We start from the raw sequence: 18,755 nt of genomic DNA on the forward strand, positions 1-18,755 counted from the left end.
TGAGCCTTATATCTTAAGAAATATCCTTACCTTTGGTGCTTTTGGGGATAATCTGCCCCCAGCGAGGTTTGTATTCCTGTTGACTGATGTACTGATTGAATAAACCATCTGCAAAACAAAATTTCCGCTGTATAAAACATTCATGCTTCCAGTATAGCAAAAATTCACTTTTAAAGCAGGTTATTTCAGCCACACTCAATCCAGTATGCTTCTCCAAAGTCTTCATTTTCAATAAATTCTCTACAGACATCATTTAGTTTGTTAAACTCGATAATGAACTAAATGTGTAAGCACTATAATAAAAAGAATACATATTACTAGATCAATCAAGAATTACCCTGTTTGCCTGTCAGGTGACGCCAATTATCCATAAATCTCCAGTGTGGTGTATTTAATTCAGATTAGAATCCCACCCCCTCACTTAAGGGAAAGAGAAGTTGCCAGTGCATGTAAAATTCAACCTTTCTAGTACGCGTCAAGTTGAAACTAGGTGAGGCACTATCTCTGGAGCTTCATCCAAGAAGAAAAGGGAAGAAAAGCAGGTTGTTTAAATGCTACAACATGAGACAACCAAGCAGCGGATGAAAAACAAAATATTAGTTTACATTCTTTTCGGAGATTTAAGCAATTAAACCAAAGCACCATTAGGTCACTGGCCAGATATGCCAACTGCAGCATTTCTGTAAGAAGCATTAATTGCAGCACTCTATCCACATTCCCCATGTGCCTTCCTCTCCCTCTGTATACCTACCACACATTTTTTTCCCAGCATCCAGAGGTCAGTTCTTAATTCTGATCTGTGTATGTCATCGGTCTACTATACAAACGTTTAATTTTTTTTGAAGAGGGGATTCACAACACCCACGTTCTCCAGGACTGCCCTTCAGTTTGGAAAGAGCTGAGCAGGAGCTTGGGGAACCTGTTGCTAGCAGCCTTCAGATGACTCCAAGAAGACAAACTTCCTAACTTTCTGCATGCATAACAAACCCTTAGCCTCCTAAGGGCCAGTCCCTCAATCACAGCTTTCCTTGAGCCCTCATTTGCCTATATTCCACCATATCAAGACACGAGCTCTTTATAAATGCACTACAAACACTTGTCATACAGTAATCAAATAAAAAAGTGAGTTCAGACAGCCAGTTTTACACCAGTATGCTATGGTAACTAACACAGACCAATTCAGAACTCCAATGTCAGATTTGCACAGCTCTGTAGTAAAAAAGCACATTGCACGTCGGCTGCTCACTGAGATATAGGATGAGTTCAAAAGCCCTAAATCATGTAATGATTCAATGATTTAAATCACGTAATGATGTAATAATATTCACAATTCAGCAGGATGGGACCCAGCAAACTAGTTCAGGAATCAGTTGTACGTTCCACAAAAAAAGAATCACAGAATCACTGAATTCTGTGATTCTGTGAAGAAATGGAAAACGTAGGAAGGAAAAATGAAATTATTTAGTTGTATATGATATTTCTCAGTTCTTCCAATCCCAGTAATTGCGGCTTTGAGGTAAGAATGTAACAGATCACGAATGCCTCCATTTATTTACACAAAATCCCTTGGTAAGCACACAGATGAAGAAAGAAAATTCCTTAGTGCATTCGTACCTATTTATTTACCAAAAGGTAAGAATCTTTTCCAAGCATGACACAACATTCAGAGAATGTTTTAAAGCATTTCCTGCTATCCTGTAGTTTGTCATGATGGTTATTCATGATGGTTATAGGTGTTTGGGTCCCTGCCCATGGCGGGGTTGTGGAATTGGATGATTTTTAAGGTCCCTTCTATTCTGTGATTCTGTGACTGAAATCCAGGTTTTAATTAAACCCAGGCCTGCAAGGATTTCCTGGGAGAAGATGAATACTCTATTTAAAGACCATCTAATAGCAAAGTAAAGGCACTCAGGAGCTCCTGAAAGGTATTGAATTCGGTCTCAAAATACAAAAGTGCTTTCAACTTTCATCAACTCAGCTCTGCAAGTTGTTCAGATCCAATACGCTGTGAAAGCAGGGCAGACTTACTTTCACCTGCCTTGCAGCCAAAAACAGCAGCTCTCCCCTAGCATTAGGTAATTGAGGAAAGCCAAAAGTTTGCTCAGCACATGTAGGAGGGCTTGTTTTGGTTTTAAGACTAGGGCTCTTACTCCGACTTCTTCAGGACTTACAGAGCTGGGACAGGACTCGAGAGGCTTTAAACTTGAGGTTTTGTGAGTTCTGATTCACGAGAGCCAACTTCCAACAGAACAAATGTATGCACTGTAAGAAACCCCACACTGACTCAGATTTTTCTAGCCACAAACCTAGATAGAAATTCAGCCTTTTGGTTATCATTAGCGTTGGGTCTTCAAGACGGAACGCAAAGCTGTATTCATCCCCACGGCAGCCAATGGATAATTGGACATAAATAGCTCAAGAGGATGAATTACACCACATAGGATCCGAAAGGGTGATTTAACCTCCCTCCCATGCTCAACACCCACAGGCTGCACTTGTCAAGATATGACACTTCTCCCCTACTGTGCCTTCAGCCTCTTTTAATAATGCTTCTTGTCTTCCATGGGACGTTGGTTTGGAAGCACTCCAGCTTGCTTCCCAGAAATGTTTCTTTCTGCTGGGAGCCGTTCCACGTTCATTCCACTTGCACCGCAAACCAGAGGCGGCTTGTTTTGGAAGCTGAATCACCACCTGTCCGACACCACAGGGGGAAAAAAAAGGAGAATTTCGAGGTGGATTCTGTGTCTGATGCCAGACCTATTCGAGTGCACTCCTTCTGCTTCTTGCCAGGATAGCGCTGCTGACCGAAAAGTCTCCAAAGCTTCTGCAAGGCACTGAAGATCAGAACTAAGCCTGCTCACGTCTGTCAGCTGTTTCCAATGAATCGGTAGTTTAAAATAAATTTCAACTCCACTGTACAAAATGTGGTAAGCTCCAGTCTTTAAAGGAAGTCGCTTCCTTAGCCTCTGAGGTCTCTCATTTCAATGTCCATGTTTACTCTGTAAAATTGCAGCCAGACAACTTTTATTTTGTACTATTTTCAAACACTTCGCAGCGAGTTGTGACGCATTTTGCTTGTGACAACACCAAGTTCACAGTAGTTAAGGCCTAGTAAATTCCACCTCCCTGATAAGTGAAGGTTTTATTTTGTCAGCCAATTACACGTTACCTAGAAAGGATTAAAGCAAACATTGCAGACAAAAATATTTGACTTGGCGAAGCTGATCTGGAACAGGTAGAAGCTGTATTAGGTTTCACTTCAGACAACACATGCCTCCAGAGGGGGTTACTGAATTCTGTTCACTTTATGGCTAATGGCGTGAAAAAATTCAGAGTAACATTTAGCCCATGACTTCTGGTTTGGTGTTTTCTGTTTGTTTTGTTGATGCTTCCAAACAAAATCTGAAGCAGAAAACAAAGAGGATGCCAGGTAAGAGTCCAGCCTGTAGGTAACTTTCACAAGACATGGGCACAACAAGGAAATACATGAATTTTTCAAGCCTCAAAAGCTGTCACATCACCTCGTGTTTACCTCTTAGAGAAAATGAAGCAGGATCCAGGTTCATTCTCCTAAAAGATACACTTCTTCTAAGCAAACCCTACCATCTACCTACACAGGCTTCAGATTCCTAGCAAGCTTCTCCCTTCCATATAACCCAGTACTATAAAAACAGCAATCAGTGTCTATACTTTCTCAGACGTGAATCCAGAAGTATTTGAAGGTAAAAATTAAAGTGTCAATGTCAATAACTTCCAGGAGAATACAGCTGTTCCCATATATCCCAAGTCTGGGGAGACATTTGAGCCTGCAGGTTTCACCTCACATCTCCTGGTTCGTTGCTCTATCTGTTGAGAAGTCAGCCCCGTACACATCTCATGTGGACATCAGAACTGCCAGAAAGAACACCTCGGTCCCTGGAATACTAATAGGCAGCAAACCTACCCGATCTTCAATCCATTTCAGGCAGTTTTCTGTGTTTACAGTAGTTGCAAACAGTCCACCAAGTGATTTGCACGCCGCATGCTCTCTGTAGGAATATTAAGCAGATTTTTTTTCCCTTCAATAATATAGGCTGCTTGAAAGCTATAGGAATGAATCCAAATTTTAAGCATTTGAACCAAGTCTGTGAACCAGCTGAGGTTTAGGGAACCTTTTTATTTTTCAGAGGAAGTCAGGCAGCTGCCAGAGTTTCCATTTGCCCATTTTCTAAGTGTAATGCACAAGTCAAAAGAATCTGCGGGAAAAGTGTGGCTGCCTGCCACTGAGCTCTCAAAAGAAATCATCTGGTGACGTGAGGTGGAAGACAGCGTTCATCATTAGCAATGCAAAAGAACAAGAGTTTAGCTCTGCTAGCGCTAATTCTTGACCACCTACACTTTTTCTACATGACTAAGCCTATGGAAATAGCCTGCAAGAGATGCATCACTTCTCACTTCTTAAATACCTACCGCAGCAAATATCGGCCTCTACAATCGGGATTTTATGCTGCGTGGAGCAAGCAGCATCTCCGTCAACCTCAGGGCACTGCTGTTTGTTCCTTTAAGGCTACGGGCTCTCAGAACAGCAGGAGGTCAGGAGTTCACATATTCACGTCCAGCCTGTCACAGAACAGTTTGCTCTTCGAACCATTTCAGGGATAATTTAAGGATCTGTGTGCCTCAATTAACTCTACACTTGAACTCCACTGCACTTGCCCTACACAGGACTGAAGTTAACCTGCTTTTATTTGAGAGAACACCGCGCCGGAGAGGAGTTCAGCCACGAGAACACCCCGCATCCTCCAGATTCAGCTGCAAGCTCCGGAGATTTCACAACGAAGCTGATAAAAAAATGCAAAACACTGGGTGCAGACAAGCTTCTTTCAAACTGAGCTTCAGAGACATGCAGGCTGGAGCAAGGACAGGTAACCACGGAGGGCCACAGGGAGCAGATGGCAGTGATGCTGTAGGAGAAAGAGCTGGAGACTGAAAACACCTATTCCATCCTACCAAGGAGAAGAAGGACCCAGCTGTTAGGTACCAAATACATCCAGTTACTTGATTTACAGTCATCTGGTACAACTCAGGACAAACTTAGCTGCAGTTTCAGGTTCTTTTTGTGGCAAACAGAGGGGTTTTCCTGCCCTCTCCCCCATCCTAGCTGGATCAGCTCCCTGACCTGGTTCGCCACGTGGCAGCACGAGCACCAGCGCCAGGGGACACGCTGTCCTGAGCAGGGGCTGGATTGACCCAGTTAGGCAAAGTTCTGTCAGCTTACAGCATGAACGGGATGCAGCCTCGGTGTCTCGGGATAGATAGCACTTCCCTCCAAAGGGTGCTTGCTGGGAGGTGATAGAGCTTTAAACGGGTACAAAAGCTGAAGACAGCAAAAAGAATCGCAAAAGGATAGGGGAAGGAAGGTTAATGTATTCAAAGCCAAGCAAAATCATTAAGGATAAACAACAGAGCAATGGGAGATGCACAAGCTGACATTTAACTTCAGGTAGCCCAGTGCTAGATTAAAAGAAAGCAATATAAATATGCCCATGCATATTATTCTGTCACTCAGAAGCGGTGAGGAAACTTAACCGTGCTCCTTGAAGACTCTTCTGCTAAGTTACCCATAGCCTGTTACCAAAAATACTTGCTTCTGTACTTGCTGGGACAAAAAAAGGACTGAAAAAACAAACTACAGCATTTCTCTAGGTTGCTTAAGAGATGCAGAGCTCTCCAACCTCCAAGAAGGGACATGATTACAAGAACCAGGATTATTCACATCAAATCTGACAAGGAGAAAGCGTCCACCTGCCAGCCAGCGCAACACAAGACAGATTTTTCTACCAGGCACGTCTACTGCCAGTACTTCCACACCTGGAAAAGCTGAGCACTGCAGACAGCAACCCCGCTCTCAATGAACCAGGGAGACACAGAAGCACCACCTCGATGCAAGCCCTAGGGAAAAACTGCTGGAGGGAATAAATGCAGCATGCTCGGGAGTGAAAGAAATGAACATGTGACAGACAGCAGAGAAAATAAAGCCACAAACATTCAATTCATTAGCGCCCGTGGAAAAAAAAAAAGTCAATTTTTGAGGGACCTTATTCAGCACATTCTGGACCTCTAGTGAAATTCCATTCAAGAAACAGTTTCTACTACACCCTGTGATGAAGTGGAAAGAGGATGGCCTCTAGGCACTGATGAGATTAAGCCGCCAAGGCAGCAGACTGATGCGTTGGCAAAACCATCCCCGTTAGCATATAGCACCCCTCGGGCTCTCAGCAGATCCTGACTCAATTCGGTGGGCTCATCGGCTGCCCCTGACGCTCGTGTGCTTAACACAGCAGCAGCCAGTCACAGCTCCCTGCTGCTTTCTCCTCCTGCAACCCTAGCGTGCCCTTAGACTCGGGAGAAAACTGCCGGTTGCAAAATGCCCCTGCATTGCAGGAAGCTGTTTATGCTCCCTTCCCAGCCAACAATACTGTGTAGTCTCAGGAGGGCAAGCAGCACTCCGAAGGACAAGGATGAACGTAGTCTCAATGCTTGCAGCTGCTCAGCGAGCTCAGCACAGGGCAGAGCTGAGCTGTTTTGCTTCTACGGTTGAGAAACCTGGAGCCAAAACTCACAGAAAGCCACTTACTGCAGTTTTTGACAACCTGTTGCAATAAACTCCTTAACACCATGCTCTGCTGAATGGCTTCCTCATGAAAACATTGTGGTTTTCATGGAATACAGACCTTAAAGCTATCATTTCTATCACATCCCAAGAACCACTCGCAACTTCAGTGGTACAAAACGCACGGAGGTGGCCAGGCAGGCAGACTGCCATCTATCCAAGAGAGATTCCAAAATGATTGATTAGCCCAGAATTAAAAAACAAAACTCTGGTGCCAGACACCCATTAAATTGGTGCACTAAGTCTGTAAGTCCGTAGGCACAAGGAGCTCTCATGCCAGCACAGATTTCCCAGGAATAGCAATCGCACGTCATCAAAACGCTCGACACCCGCAGGCATGAGGACCTCTGTTTATCCAGCTGCAATCCAAATGCTGCACTGGCCTTTGGAGACACCTCACCGCAGTAGCTCAATTCGTGCATCCCATGCCATCAACAGAAAGTAAATCTCACCCATCTTAGGGGTTGAAAGCTGTTTGTACACAGTGCTTTTCTAAGATGAAAAGTTCCAAGTAAAAAATTAATAGTAGTTAGAATGAAACCGGTAAGCAAAGCCAGCCTCTGCTTCCAAGCATTATGACTTCCCCTAAGTTCTCCTCCAGGGAGCATTGTTCCCAAAGAAAGCGTTCACAAACTCAAGTTCTGCTGAAATACCAAGCAGGTGGAAAGCCCTGACCAGAGATCACGATGCAGATCCTTGCGGAACACCTTCCTGATAGCTGTGCCCACCTTCAGCTTTCCAAATACTTACATGCAGGACCTATCTTCACCCATTAAGTGCACCACGTTGTCATTTTAGGGGAAAAGAGAGATTCAAAAGTAGCAGAGATAAATGATTTCATAATTTTAAGCCTACATCATGCACGTACAAGTCCAGAAATGGATAGGACACCACACGCTAAATATGAATAGAACATGGACTAGACAATCCCGCTGCTGCGTACGTTAACATGTAAAGCAGTAACATTTCGATGCCTTTTTTTTTTTTTTAATTAATATACGCGACTGCCTCCGCTTTCCCTTACCATTCACAGCTTTTTCTATCAGCTCCTCACAAGCGTCGAAGTCTCCCTTCAACACCAGCTTGTCATGCAGGTCTGTCAACATGGGGTGCTCCAGCGCAATCTTGGTTTTCTTCTGCAGCGACTCAAAAGCTTCGGTGTAGTTGTGCTGACGGAAATGCTTTAGGCAAAGGCGAATGGCTTCCTGTTCACGGTACTACTGGAACACAAGAAAACCTATGAGACGTGTAGATTTGCCTTTGACGGGCCCTGCTGGCGACTACCTGTGAACCTGTCTGGAGGCAGAACAGGCTCTTAAATGCTGCACATAAACCGTGCGTGAGCTTACAGAGGAACGCTGTATGAAAGGCATTAGAAGCTGTGCAGACATTTCCTTTCCAGCAGCACAGAAATTATACAGCCTCATGCCACCCAGGTTAACAGGCACACAAGAGGAGGCTGCCCAGCGTCCTGGATCTCTGAAGCAACCATTATCTCCTCCCCCTCATCCGCCCGGTCCTGCTGTTTGAGGCCTCCATGAGGCAGAGCAGGAAAAAGCCTTCGCTATCAGCGTTACATAATTTGATTGTATGACTCTTATGTAACAAAATAATTTAGAAGAGTAAGTAGGTCACAGCTTTTCTAGAAGCAGACGAGAAAAAAAAAAAACACACACATTGGAATAGAAATACCGGCAGTGACCGCTGCTCCTGCCGTGGAGCAGCAGAACGTATGGCTGACCACAAAGCTTGCAAGGGTTTTGAATCCACGACAGCAAGAATTTACAGTCAGGCCAAAATTTTACCTTCAGAACAGTTCCAAGTGCCTTAAAGCAGAGCCCCTGCTTTCATGCTACGGATCAGTCAAAGCTGTCCGTGTCCCACTCGATTGGGGGAATGAGGATGGCTAGAAAAACCCTCACTAGATCTCAAAAATCAAGGTACAGAAGGAGGAGAAAATAGTAAATTCTGTTTAAGAACTACAGCTTGTGCAGTTAACCTACCAAATCCTCCACTGCATATTCAAAGCTGCCAACAATATGCACAAGCAACAGATTTTTATGTTAAGCAGCTCAGACCTTCAGAACCACTTTCTTTTTTTTTAATGTAGACCCTTCAAACCCAAGTTCCAAGGCACTAAAGAAAAACTTTCAATTTCCATCTTTAAGACACATCATGGAGTGCAGTCAAAAACAAATCCAAGTTAAGAACCTCTAAGACTGATCAAACTACAGATAAAAAGATTTTATTCTTCAGTGGAAGCCACTGCTGAAAGTTCAGTTTACATTTAAATGAGCAGAATCCTTCGGAAACCCTGAAACTAATACCAACATTCAAAACACATTAGTGCTCCTGAAGTAATGGCTCTATAGCAAGAATCTCAAACTGAAACAGCTAACGAGAGCACGGCCACGAGCTGTATTTTTAGTTCTTAATCCATCAGTATTTCACAGCTGCAAATAGCCAGAACCATGCATTTTTAGAAAGCCGGTTCCCAGCCCACACGAGAAAGGCCAAGGACATGTACCAATAAAAAACGTGGGATACACTGGCAAAGGAATAGTAAAGCTAAAACATGGCTTTACAGCACAAATTAAAAAAAAAAAATGGGTTTCTTGATTTTTTTTTTCCTCCTTTCTAAGAGATACCTAAGACACTGACTTTAAGCAAATGTTCACTTGAATGAGTCAAGGCCAAAAGCACCTTGGATTCTTTGTTGGGCCAAGGGAGCAGAAGGATAGCTGCACATCAGTAATAACCACCTTAGCACGTTCAGCTCCTCTAGTTCAGCCATCAGACAAATTTGAGACTGTGTGCATTTCCGCTGAGCCTCTCGTGATTGATGGATTTGGCTCCCGAAACATCAAATGACTGTTGGATGCAGGCTGGCCACTCGATGTAATGTAGAAGTTTGCATGTGATTGGCATCACAGTAGTACTACAGAAGCTAAATGTAAAAATATTGTACGCAAATGGTGTCTAAAAAGTATATAAAAGGCTCCTTTTTTACATGCTGTCATGCAGCTTTAAAGAGATGACAAACCAAAGAATGGCTTTGATCTGAATTTGTAAATAATTCCTTTGGTTAAAATCTTAATGAGAGCATGAGACTAAGACATTCACGCTGTCAAACACACAGGTAGAATTAAAAATATTTCAATGCTCATTATCAAAACCAAAAATGATAGTCATCACTGAACTGCCAAAGCCTGCTTGCTCTTCAGTAAAACCAGAGTAGAAAGGCTTTCAGGAGGCTGTCGGCTGAGCCAGGCTGTAAGGATGCAGGAGTAGGGAGCCAACTGAGGAACGTGCCTGCTGCTTCCCTGTTCTCATCTCCTGCACCTAATTCCTATTCCTGGAGGGAGTGGAATATGTTGCTGGTTGAAGCACACACCACAAAACGGATGGGCAACTTCGTGTCGAGCCTTCTTGTCCAAGGCCTCAGACAATAGAGGATAATTATTCGATTTGCAAAGTTTTCAGGCTTCCAGGAACACACGAGGTAATACCCACACTACCTCAAAGGAATGGAAGGAAGAGCTCAATCCTGGCTTTTCCCTACCTAAGGGTCAGCACGTACCCTCTGACACGGCTCTGGCAACAGTGGCCTGAGGACCGTGAGAGAAGAAAACATCAGTGACACACGCTGATCACCCAAAGCTTGGCAACTCATCCAGACAGTCATGACTAAGTCCCTGCCTCGCTGCTTTAGGGCTCGGAGCTTTAGAAGAACAATGCTGGCACCCCTCGAAGAAGCTGTCACTGCAGACACGCTGACCGTGAAATGTGTTGATTCCATGGGGTGAGAGAACAAAACAGATGTTGACATCATCATCAAAGAAAAGAAAAAAAAAAGAAAACCCATAGCTTCCTACTTGCAGCAGCTAGTCAAAAATGACGGAGACGCCCCCATCGGGAAGCGGCAGCACAGAAAACAATCAGCAGCTTCTGTCAGCTGGGCTTTTTGGAACTGGACATGAGTAAGGAGCAGGGTAATGACCACGATGTCACATTACGATTAAAGCTGCTATTGACAGCTTCTATTGTGACTGTTAGTGCTGCTTTTAAATCCTCCACGAAGTCACTTGTGATGTTGGTGCAAACGTTTATGAGCCAGATAGCGGGGTAAAGAACCTTGGGGCCATGCTAACGGCTCTGATAGAGTCAGCAGCATCACATCTACCACCAGTCTTTACCCCCTTTTTGACTTTTTCGTTCTGGAAGCAGAGAGATGCTGCTCCACCACTCAGTCGTATTTAAAAGGGAAGGATGTCTTCTCTGTAACGCACCACATGACTTGCATGAATTGTTCCAGAAGATCTAGGCATTAAAAAAACAGCACCAAACTGATTTCTCATTGTGAGAGTGCGCTTCCCGCCCACAGAACAGGCGTCTGCTGTGCTCAATTAAAGACAGCTTTTACAAATAATGTTTAGAGCCCTTTAAACTTGCTATCCATCAAAGTGACAAATGGCATAAATCATCTCATCTCAGTCCAGCGGCGTCAGCTCCCCTCCGTTTCAGGATTTTCAAGAAAAAGCCAATGAGAGGTAAACATCAGATGTGCAAAGATCTGCAATAGGTTAAGACTCTGAAGTGGGATCTCTACAAACAACCTCACCCCTGTTACATAAAAGCTGCATATATAAACCAGAAGCCTCTAGACTTGCATACGCAGCTCTGCAGAAGGACTAGCATGGTAAAAGAATGATTATTTAAAAGGCAACAAGAGGGAGAAACGGGATCTTTAATATTTATTTCCCTTCCACGACAAATTATTTTAATAACATCGTCCCCTTTTGACTCCATGTTCCTTCGTGTTTTCCTTGCAACGTCTACCTAGCAGGTTTTTGTTTGTTTCTTTTGCAAAACCTACAGGCGCAAGGCTCAGAGTCCAAGCCAGCCATGAGGTTTGAGTTTTAACTACGCGTGTTTGTTGTTTCAATTGCAGATATTCAAGGAATGAAAAGGTCACATAATTCCAGCACGAGAAGTTTCACCAGATTCCGAGACGACAAATCCTCACGCAAACAGGCACCTAAAATGCAGGGCCTACCTTGCTATACCAGTTGAGGCACGGCTGGACCACATCTGGATCATCAATGCCATTAAGTTCAACATACCAGATACTAAAATTGAAGCTAGGTCCCCAGGATAAGAGTGGAACTGGAGGAGAAAGGAAAAGGAGAAAAAGGAGGCATCAACATCAAACAAGTGTTGCATTCGTCTTATCAGGCTATACACAGTGCTATTTCAACAGAATGCTTTTGAAGGTTAAATAAGATTCAGTACTTATGATTTTACATAAGTTTAGGTTTAGGAAAGCTTAGGAAAAAAATCACCACGCATCACAGTAAAGCTGTCATTTAAAGCAACCTGTACTAAGCAACATTAACGCAGCAGATCATGGCAAAGCAGCAGCTCGCTTTAAGCAAAAGAGCAAAAATCCTATCATTTAAAACAGCTCGGAGAGGCAACAAGCTTTGACATGGATGGGAATCACGAGCATACCAGAGACAGTATTTGCTCCTCGCAGTACATTTATTTTCACATTTGTCAGCAACAATTATTTTCCCTAATGGTGAAGACAAGAAGCTTTGGGTATTTTAAATTTTACAAAATTAGGAACGTCTGCAAGTTGTGGAGGAGGGAAGGAGGGAAAACTGTCAGTCTCCAATTTAAAAACTGTATCTAATTTTTATTATTTTTTTAAAATCTCAAACATGAGCAGCTTTTTGGCTAATCCTGTTTCATCTGGCTATCGGAACAAACATTTAAAACACTAAGTGACCTGTGAAACACACTGCAGCCTCTCACTTAAGGCCTCTCTGTGGTAACATCCACAGTCTTGCATCGATCTATCGATTAGCCTGCAGATTAAGAGTTTGTTCTGCTTCTCAGAGCACTGCCAGCCCCCGCACTGCTTTTACGTGAGCGCTCGCTCCTGAAAACTGCAGTGAAATCAAGTGGCTTCTCTCAAACACTTCAGTTTCCTCTCTATTTGACCGTAACTGATAAACAGGAAAAGATAGCACTGGAGATGAATGAGTAGTAACCAGCAGCAGCGTGGAGTCCACTGCTTCCTCCCTTCCACAGAAGCTGTTCTTCCCACGGAGAAGCTGCTTGTTACCCCTCAAACCGCCACGAAATGCCATTGAGACTGCTGACTTGTTCAACTAGGGGCTTTCTGACCCACCCCCGGAAGAAATCGAAGCCAAGATTTGTCTTAAAGTTGTTCCTGTTAAAGGTTCAGAAGTATTTATGCTTCCCCAAGCTACACCCCTTATTTGCCACAATGCATGTGGGCACAAAGCATATGCTCAAACGCACAATACCCTACAATTTTAAAGGGCGTTTCTACAAACCTCTTGCTAAAGACTTGTGACAACTTCTAGGAACAATCATCAGGAGAACAGATTTTCAGAAAAGATCCAGACAGACTCTGCATATGCAGTTCTTAACAGGTTTTAAAATCAGTACGTAGGTACTTCGTATGTTAACATTTCTCAAATCACCCCAAATAATTCCCTTCTACTTGATCCTTCAACCTTTCGGGTGAGATGCTCTCAGAGCAGCCCCTAGGAGATTCATCTCAGTGGAGACAAGAGACAAGGGAACTGGTAAAGAAAACCAAGCCTGTCTTCCATGGGACAAAGCTAAGCATGGTATTTTATCTCGATACCATAAAACCTTACTACCTTTAATTCCAAGTGCATCAGCTTAAAGTTGTTACCACTGAGATATGGGAACTGATGCAATAACTGATGCGTGTTCTGTATGAAAAAATGCTACACCCCTTGCACAAAGACACAAAAAGGCATCAGCAGCAACCACACGAGTCTTTTCTCATGTTCCTTTGTAGGACAGCGAACTGCCAAACCCTAAAGCTCATGGACAACCCAGGGCATCCCACCTATTAGGATGACAGACCAAGAAAATACCACGAGTACAGGCAACCCCTTTAATTTGTCCTCAAACCGGAATGCACAGCCCAAACTGAAGTTAAATCTGGTGCTCATTCAGCCATAAGGAATCCCAATCTGTTCACCAGCTCCTTGCACTCAAACACTGAACCAAACCACAGACCACCTCAAATGGGCTGAGGCCATCGATTTCCTGACGGTGAACCTGAGGCCAATCTCGTGGTGTTGACTTTACTGGGTGGGAAAAAAAAAAAAAAATCAAAAAAAAAAATCAAGCATTACCACTTTACCACCTCTTTCCGGGAAAAAAAAATAAAATAAAATAAAGCAGAGGTGTCCACCTCGATTTCCTTCCAGCAGAGCCTCTGGTATAAATTCAGAGAACTTATGCCAACTTCTACCAGCTTGAGTAATCAACAATTCATCAGAAACAGGGATTTTTACATCACTCTTTCTGTGGTACAGAGGTAAAAGTAGCCTAAGATGCTGGAGGAAGCCCTCCTAAGTGCAACTCCATTTCTCTGCTCACGTCTCCCAGTGGCTGCTTTTTTATTTGTCCCCCTCAAAAAAAAAAAATATAGTGGAAACCCTACTCTACAATACAGTTGTAGGGGCCAAACCTTATTCTTCACATTCTTTGCCATATTGCTTTTTTCCCTCCACAGACACACACCCTTAAGGGAGAAAGATGCTCCCATTAAAAGTGTTGAATCTGAAACCTACCAATCCAGTATTTCTCCAGTTTTTAACCAAAAAGCGACCTCAGCTTGGTTTATTTTGCTGTATCTGTCCTGAAATGCAAACGACTGTTCAGCCCACCGTGCTACCACACGGTGAGAGGTGCCCAGCAGAGAGGAAAAATAATAATAAAAAAAAAAATCAATAGCCCTTTAACAGAAACAAAAGGTATTTAGGTCACTTAAACAGTTTTTTTTATTTTTTTTTTTTTTTTTACCCGCACAAGACTGATTTTAGGGGATATTTCTCAATAATTGTAAGCTATGCCTGGGCAAGGATTACAACCCCGTATAATACAGAAAACAACAGAGGCACTGAACAGTCCATTTCAAATACACCTCTCAAGATAATTTCTGTATCCCTCATCTACCAGCAGCAGTCACACAAACAGGGCATGTTTGGAAAAATGCAGGTATGGATGTAGTCAATCCAACTAATACTGGAAACATCCATAAAGGAGCACTGCTCTTTTTTAATACAAAAAAGCTCAAAAGCCTCAAAGCAGAGTTAGTAATTCCCATGCTAGTAACAAACTGGCATGGGAACTGCACTCAGAATCTCTTCGAGCTCCTTCATGGCAATCAGTCTTCACAACACCTTCTGCTTTCAATGGCACGATATAAAAATCTCTGCTTGGAGGGACCACACAAGCAAACAGCCAGAAACGAAGCTCACAGCATTATAAAATTGTTCTTCACTGTTTTGTCCAGATAAACATCTTTTCCCCTCCCAAGCTCTTTAACGAGGTGCTACATGAAACACAAAATTACTTGTCAAGTAGGTCAGGAGCCTGTACAACTGGGCATTTCAGTGCTGAGGAACTGAGGTTGAACTAATTAAACTGCAAGAAGTGCAAGCCTCATCTTGACAAAAGTTGTGAGAAGCAACTTACTTCTGCTTCCTACCAGCCAAACGTCACGTGGGCATTGGAAGTTTTAGGAAGTTTTTCTCCCACTTTCCATAGATCTACCCATCATATTCCTCCTGTTTCCCCCCCAAAAAATATATTATCCTCCCTGTTGCGCTGTTAAAAGCAGCGTACAGATCTGTTTATCTGCAGAATTATAAAGAAAATGCCTTTTGCAAGCGGCTGCCGAACTAAACAATGCCTCCTCCAAACACGCAAGCTTCGCTGATAACAGTAACTCGTGTGGTGTCAGCCTCTCCGAGTCCAAAAGGGCAGATTTTGGCCTCGTGTTTACTGGCAGCATTACAAGGAACACAGCACGGTATTTCAAATTTTGAGTTACTTTGGCTAGCAGCTTGGAAATTTTAACAAACTGAAAACATCTTCACGCTGCGAATCTGAAAAATAACAATTTCATAACATCATTTTACAGTTGTTTCACAGTAGAAAAACACTCGCAACTTTATAAACAAAACGATGCTAGGAACCAACTAGAAATTAACAGGGTTTGGTCAAAAAAGCATTTCAATTTTTCTCCTAGCACAGGAATTTCCTTCGCAGAAAATAGCTTCAAGAAATGAGAGGCCGTAGATAGAGCTAAAATGGAAAACTCAAAACATAACTGGTGAAAAAAGGACAAATATATACGTATTTGTCACACAAGAATACTTAATTTTACGTTCCTTAAGTAAGAAACCCATCCCAACAAAACGAGCCATGTAACCTAATACCCACTCACGTCATGTCAGAGAAAAAAATGCTGGTAGTAGAATTAATCAACATTTCACTTTCCTAACAAGTTCCAACTTCATGCTATGCTTCGTAACATCTGAACGTATCTGCAACATATTCTGCAGGAATATAACTTAAATCTTCCAGAGCAGTAGCTAGGAATCTTTCCATTCAACCCCTTAGCCCTACAGTAACCATTTGCTGCTTGTTAGCCCTTAAAAAAAAAATATCATGCCCCCAGAAAGCTAGCACAGAAAGCTTCAGAATACATTCAAAATCGATTTAACTTCCATGACCTCAGCCTTAAACCATTCATTTGCTCCACTTCAGGATTCCTCAAGCTAAGTGCTACAGATGCTTCCAAAAGTAGCAAAAAAAAAGACAAACAACCAACAACTCACTTCTCCACTTGCCTAAACATGGGAAACACCGTGGTTTATGACATACAATTACTTGATTCCTAAACAAACTTTCACACAGAGCCCCTACACAGCCACTGTCATCCACATCTTGGCAAAGGAATTACCCAAGTCTTCAAAACGCTCCTAAATTCCTCTAAGCCAACGAGATCTCATTTCATTTTTCAGCAACTATCTCCTTGCTCTTAAAAAAACAAAAAGAATTAAAGAGCATAAAAACAGTAGTTCTTTTACTGTCTCAGCAGGTAGGAAGGGGAAGATAAATCTACTCAGCCATGTAGAGATGAAAGGCTCTAAACTATTGGATTAAAACCAACCAGCATCAATAATGGCAAGTGTAAGACACTTTTTCTCTCTAGCCCATGCAAAGCAAGAAAAGAGCAGCCACCCCAGCTCCCATCACAAGTCATAGTAATTAGTACCCTTTCTAGCATGCCCCACCAGAGAAATTACACTGGTGGACATCACGGAGCATAATTCTTCTCTGCTCCTGGACAGCATCTTTAGCCAGAAGTGAGACTTCGTGATTAGAGCAGCAAGAAGGCAAAAGGAAAGGCTTCTGCTATTGCTTTATGTTGCAAGCGTGTTTGGAGGAAAAAAAAGAGGAAACTTCTTCAAACTCCAAGGTTACCAACGCTGGAACTTTTACTAGTATTTAACTTAATTATTATCTTTTTTAAAGTTCGATATAGCAAGTTATAGTAGGACAGCAAGCAGCTTCTCCAGCAATTAGTTGGCTCAACAACTGCGTTTCTGGAAAGTACAGTATTTTGCTTTCGGTCCCTAGGAATTCTATTATTTCTTAGTAACAGGACTTCACTGTGTTCCAATCTAACCAACCTAAGAGATCATGAAATGGAACAGCTATTTTGGATACTTTGCCTGAGTACAATGAAGTCACAAGTGCCAAGACTGGCACAAGTATCAGAAAAGATTATTTTCTACTCAGAATGCCGAAAAAATGCATTTACCTATCTTAATGAATCGACAGGGGAACATCTGTTCATCAATTTTATGCTTCAAGGTGAATGTTTCTTTGTTATAATCATTCTTTAAGCCACTGTGGGAAAAAATAAATAAGGTTACTAAATCTTACCTTGTATTTTAGGACTAGCTAATAAATGCAATCTAGGTCATGCCTGAAATGCGACGCTTGTTTCATATTGCTATAAATCATCAGTACCCATGCTGGACCAACGCCTGGACTGCTATCCACCATCTTATCTCCCTGGGAGGCAGCACTGGCTAGTGGTTTCAGGGGGAACTGACATCAGACCAATGCTGCTGGTCTGTGCTAGCGTCCCTGCGACTTCAGCAAGCGATCTGACTCACGTTTTCCTGGGTAGGTTGGAGGCAGACTAATCACACTGCCAAAGCGTTTTGTGATCCATTTATGAGCAATACTTTATAAAATACCAAATACTTGCTATAACTTATCAAAACTCCTAAGTCCATTTCTACTGAAGATGCAGCTACAGGTCCCAAAACAAGGATTTTTGTTGAATTTGTGACATTAGGTATCGGTAGTTACTGTGCTACTAAAATCTCTTCCCCCAAAATTTGAGCAGCAGTAAAGTGAAGCTGCTAGATTGGTCTACCTAAAGAGAGGGAAGGGACAGGGAAGGTTGTGACTAGTCTCTGTATGGCTTTGAAGGATACCTACAATGAGATCATCCCATGTTTCCCCCTGGCTGTTCTAATTGAGTAAAGATCACGTACCCCAGTACATTCCCCAGAGGTGGAGCTTCCTTCTGTAGGCCTCCAAAACTAGTTCTTGCTCCTCATTGCTCTTGTACTCCTAGATAGTTAAGCATCACTTCCCTTTCTAAAACAGAAAACCCCTTAAAAGGCCCGTGAAAATTTCTGTTAGCAACTACTCGGAAGCTCACGATCAGCCTCAAATATCCAAAAAGCTCCTTCATTTAAAAAAAAAAAAAAAAAAAAAAAAAAAGGAATACAAAGGTTTTCTATTTTCTTATCCTATTTATTTACCCATTTGAAGCGAGGCAGAGCAGCTGACCAGCCAGAGCTTTACAGCTGCAAGGAGGTTCTCAACATAGGCAGGTTACTTGTGCTTTTAAAAGCTTCTTGAAGTTACCCACACCTGGGGAATCATTTCTACTGCGCCTCAGGCACAAGGAAGAAAGAAATCGCAAACACAGCAGTGTTGAACCTTGCTCTCAGCTCTTTCAGACCTCCAGGAGTTCACTCTCCACAAATCCTCTGTGGTTAGGGCAGGATAAGGAAGGCTTCCTGGAGCGAGCACAGAGATTTGTTGCTCACTGACCTGACCACAAACACAGGGGCAGCTAATTGTAGGATCACAACAACAGCTCTGTTACACTGCCTGCTCGGGAGTGAAGGGGAAGAGCTTTTTGGTCCAG

General features: G+C 42.8%; 1 protein-coding gene across 1 annotated transcript in view; it reads right to left on the bottom strand.

Moving 5' to 3' along the window:
* The window catches only part of MKLN1 (muskelin 1), a 94,496-nt gene that overhangs the window by 54,694 nt on the left and 21,047 nt on the right, over window positions 1-18,755 (bottom strand). The window contains exons 4-7 of the mRNA XM_032188646.1: window positions 17,343-17,431; window positions 11,709-11,818; window positions 7,677-7,869; window positions 31-108 (exon numbers count right to left, since the gene is read on the bottom strand). Of these exons, the coding sequence (XP_032044537.1) occupies window positions 31-108; window positions 7,677-7,869; window positions 11,709-11,818; window positions 17,343-17,431 (470 nt within the window). The remainder of the gene's footprint in view (window positions 1-30; window positions 109-7,676; window positions 7,870-11,708; window positions 11,819-17,342; window positions 17,432-18,755) is intronic.

Source organism: Aythya fuligula, chromosome 1 (assembly GCF_009819795.1).
Source record: "Aythya fuligula isolate bAytFul2 chromosome 1, bAytFul2.pri, whole genome shotgun sequence".
Classification (NCBI taxonomy): Eukaryota; Metazoa; Chordata; class Aves; order Anseriformes; family Anatidae; genus Aythya; species Aythya fuligula.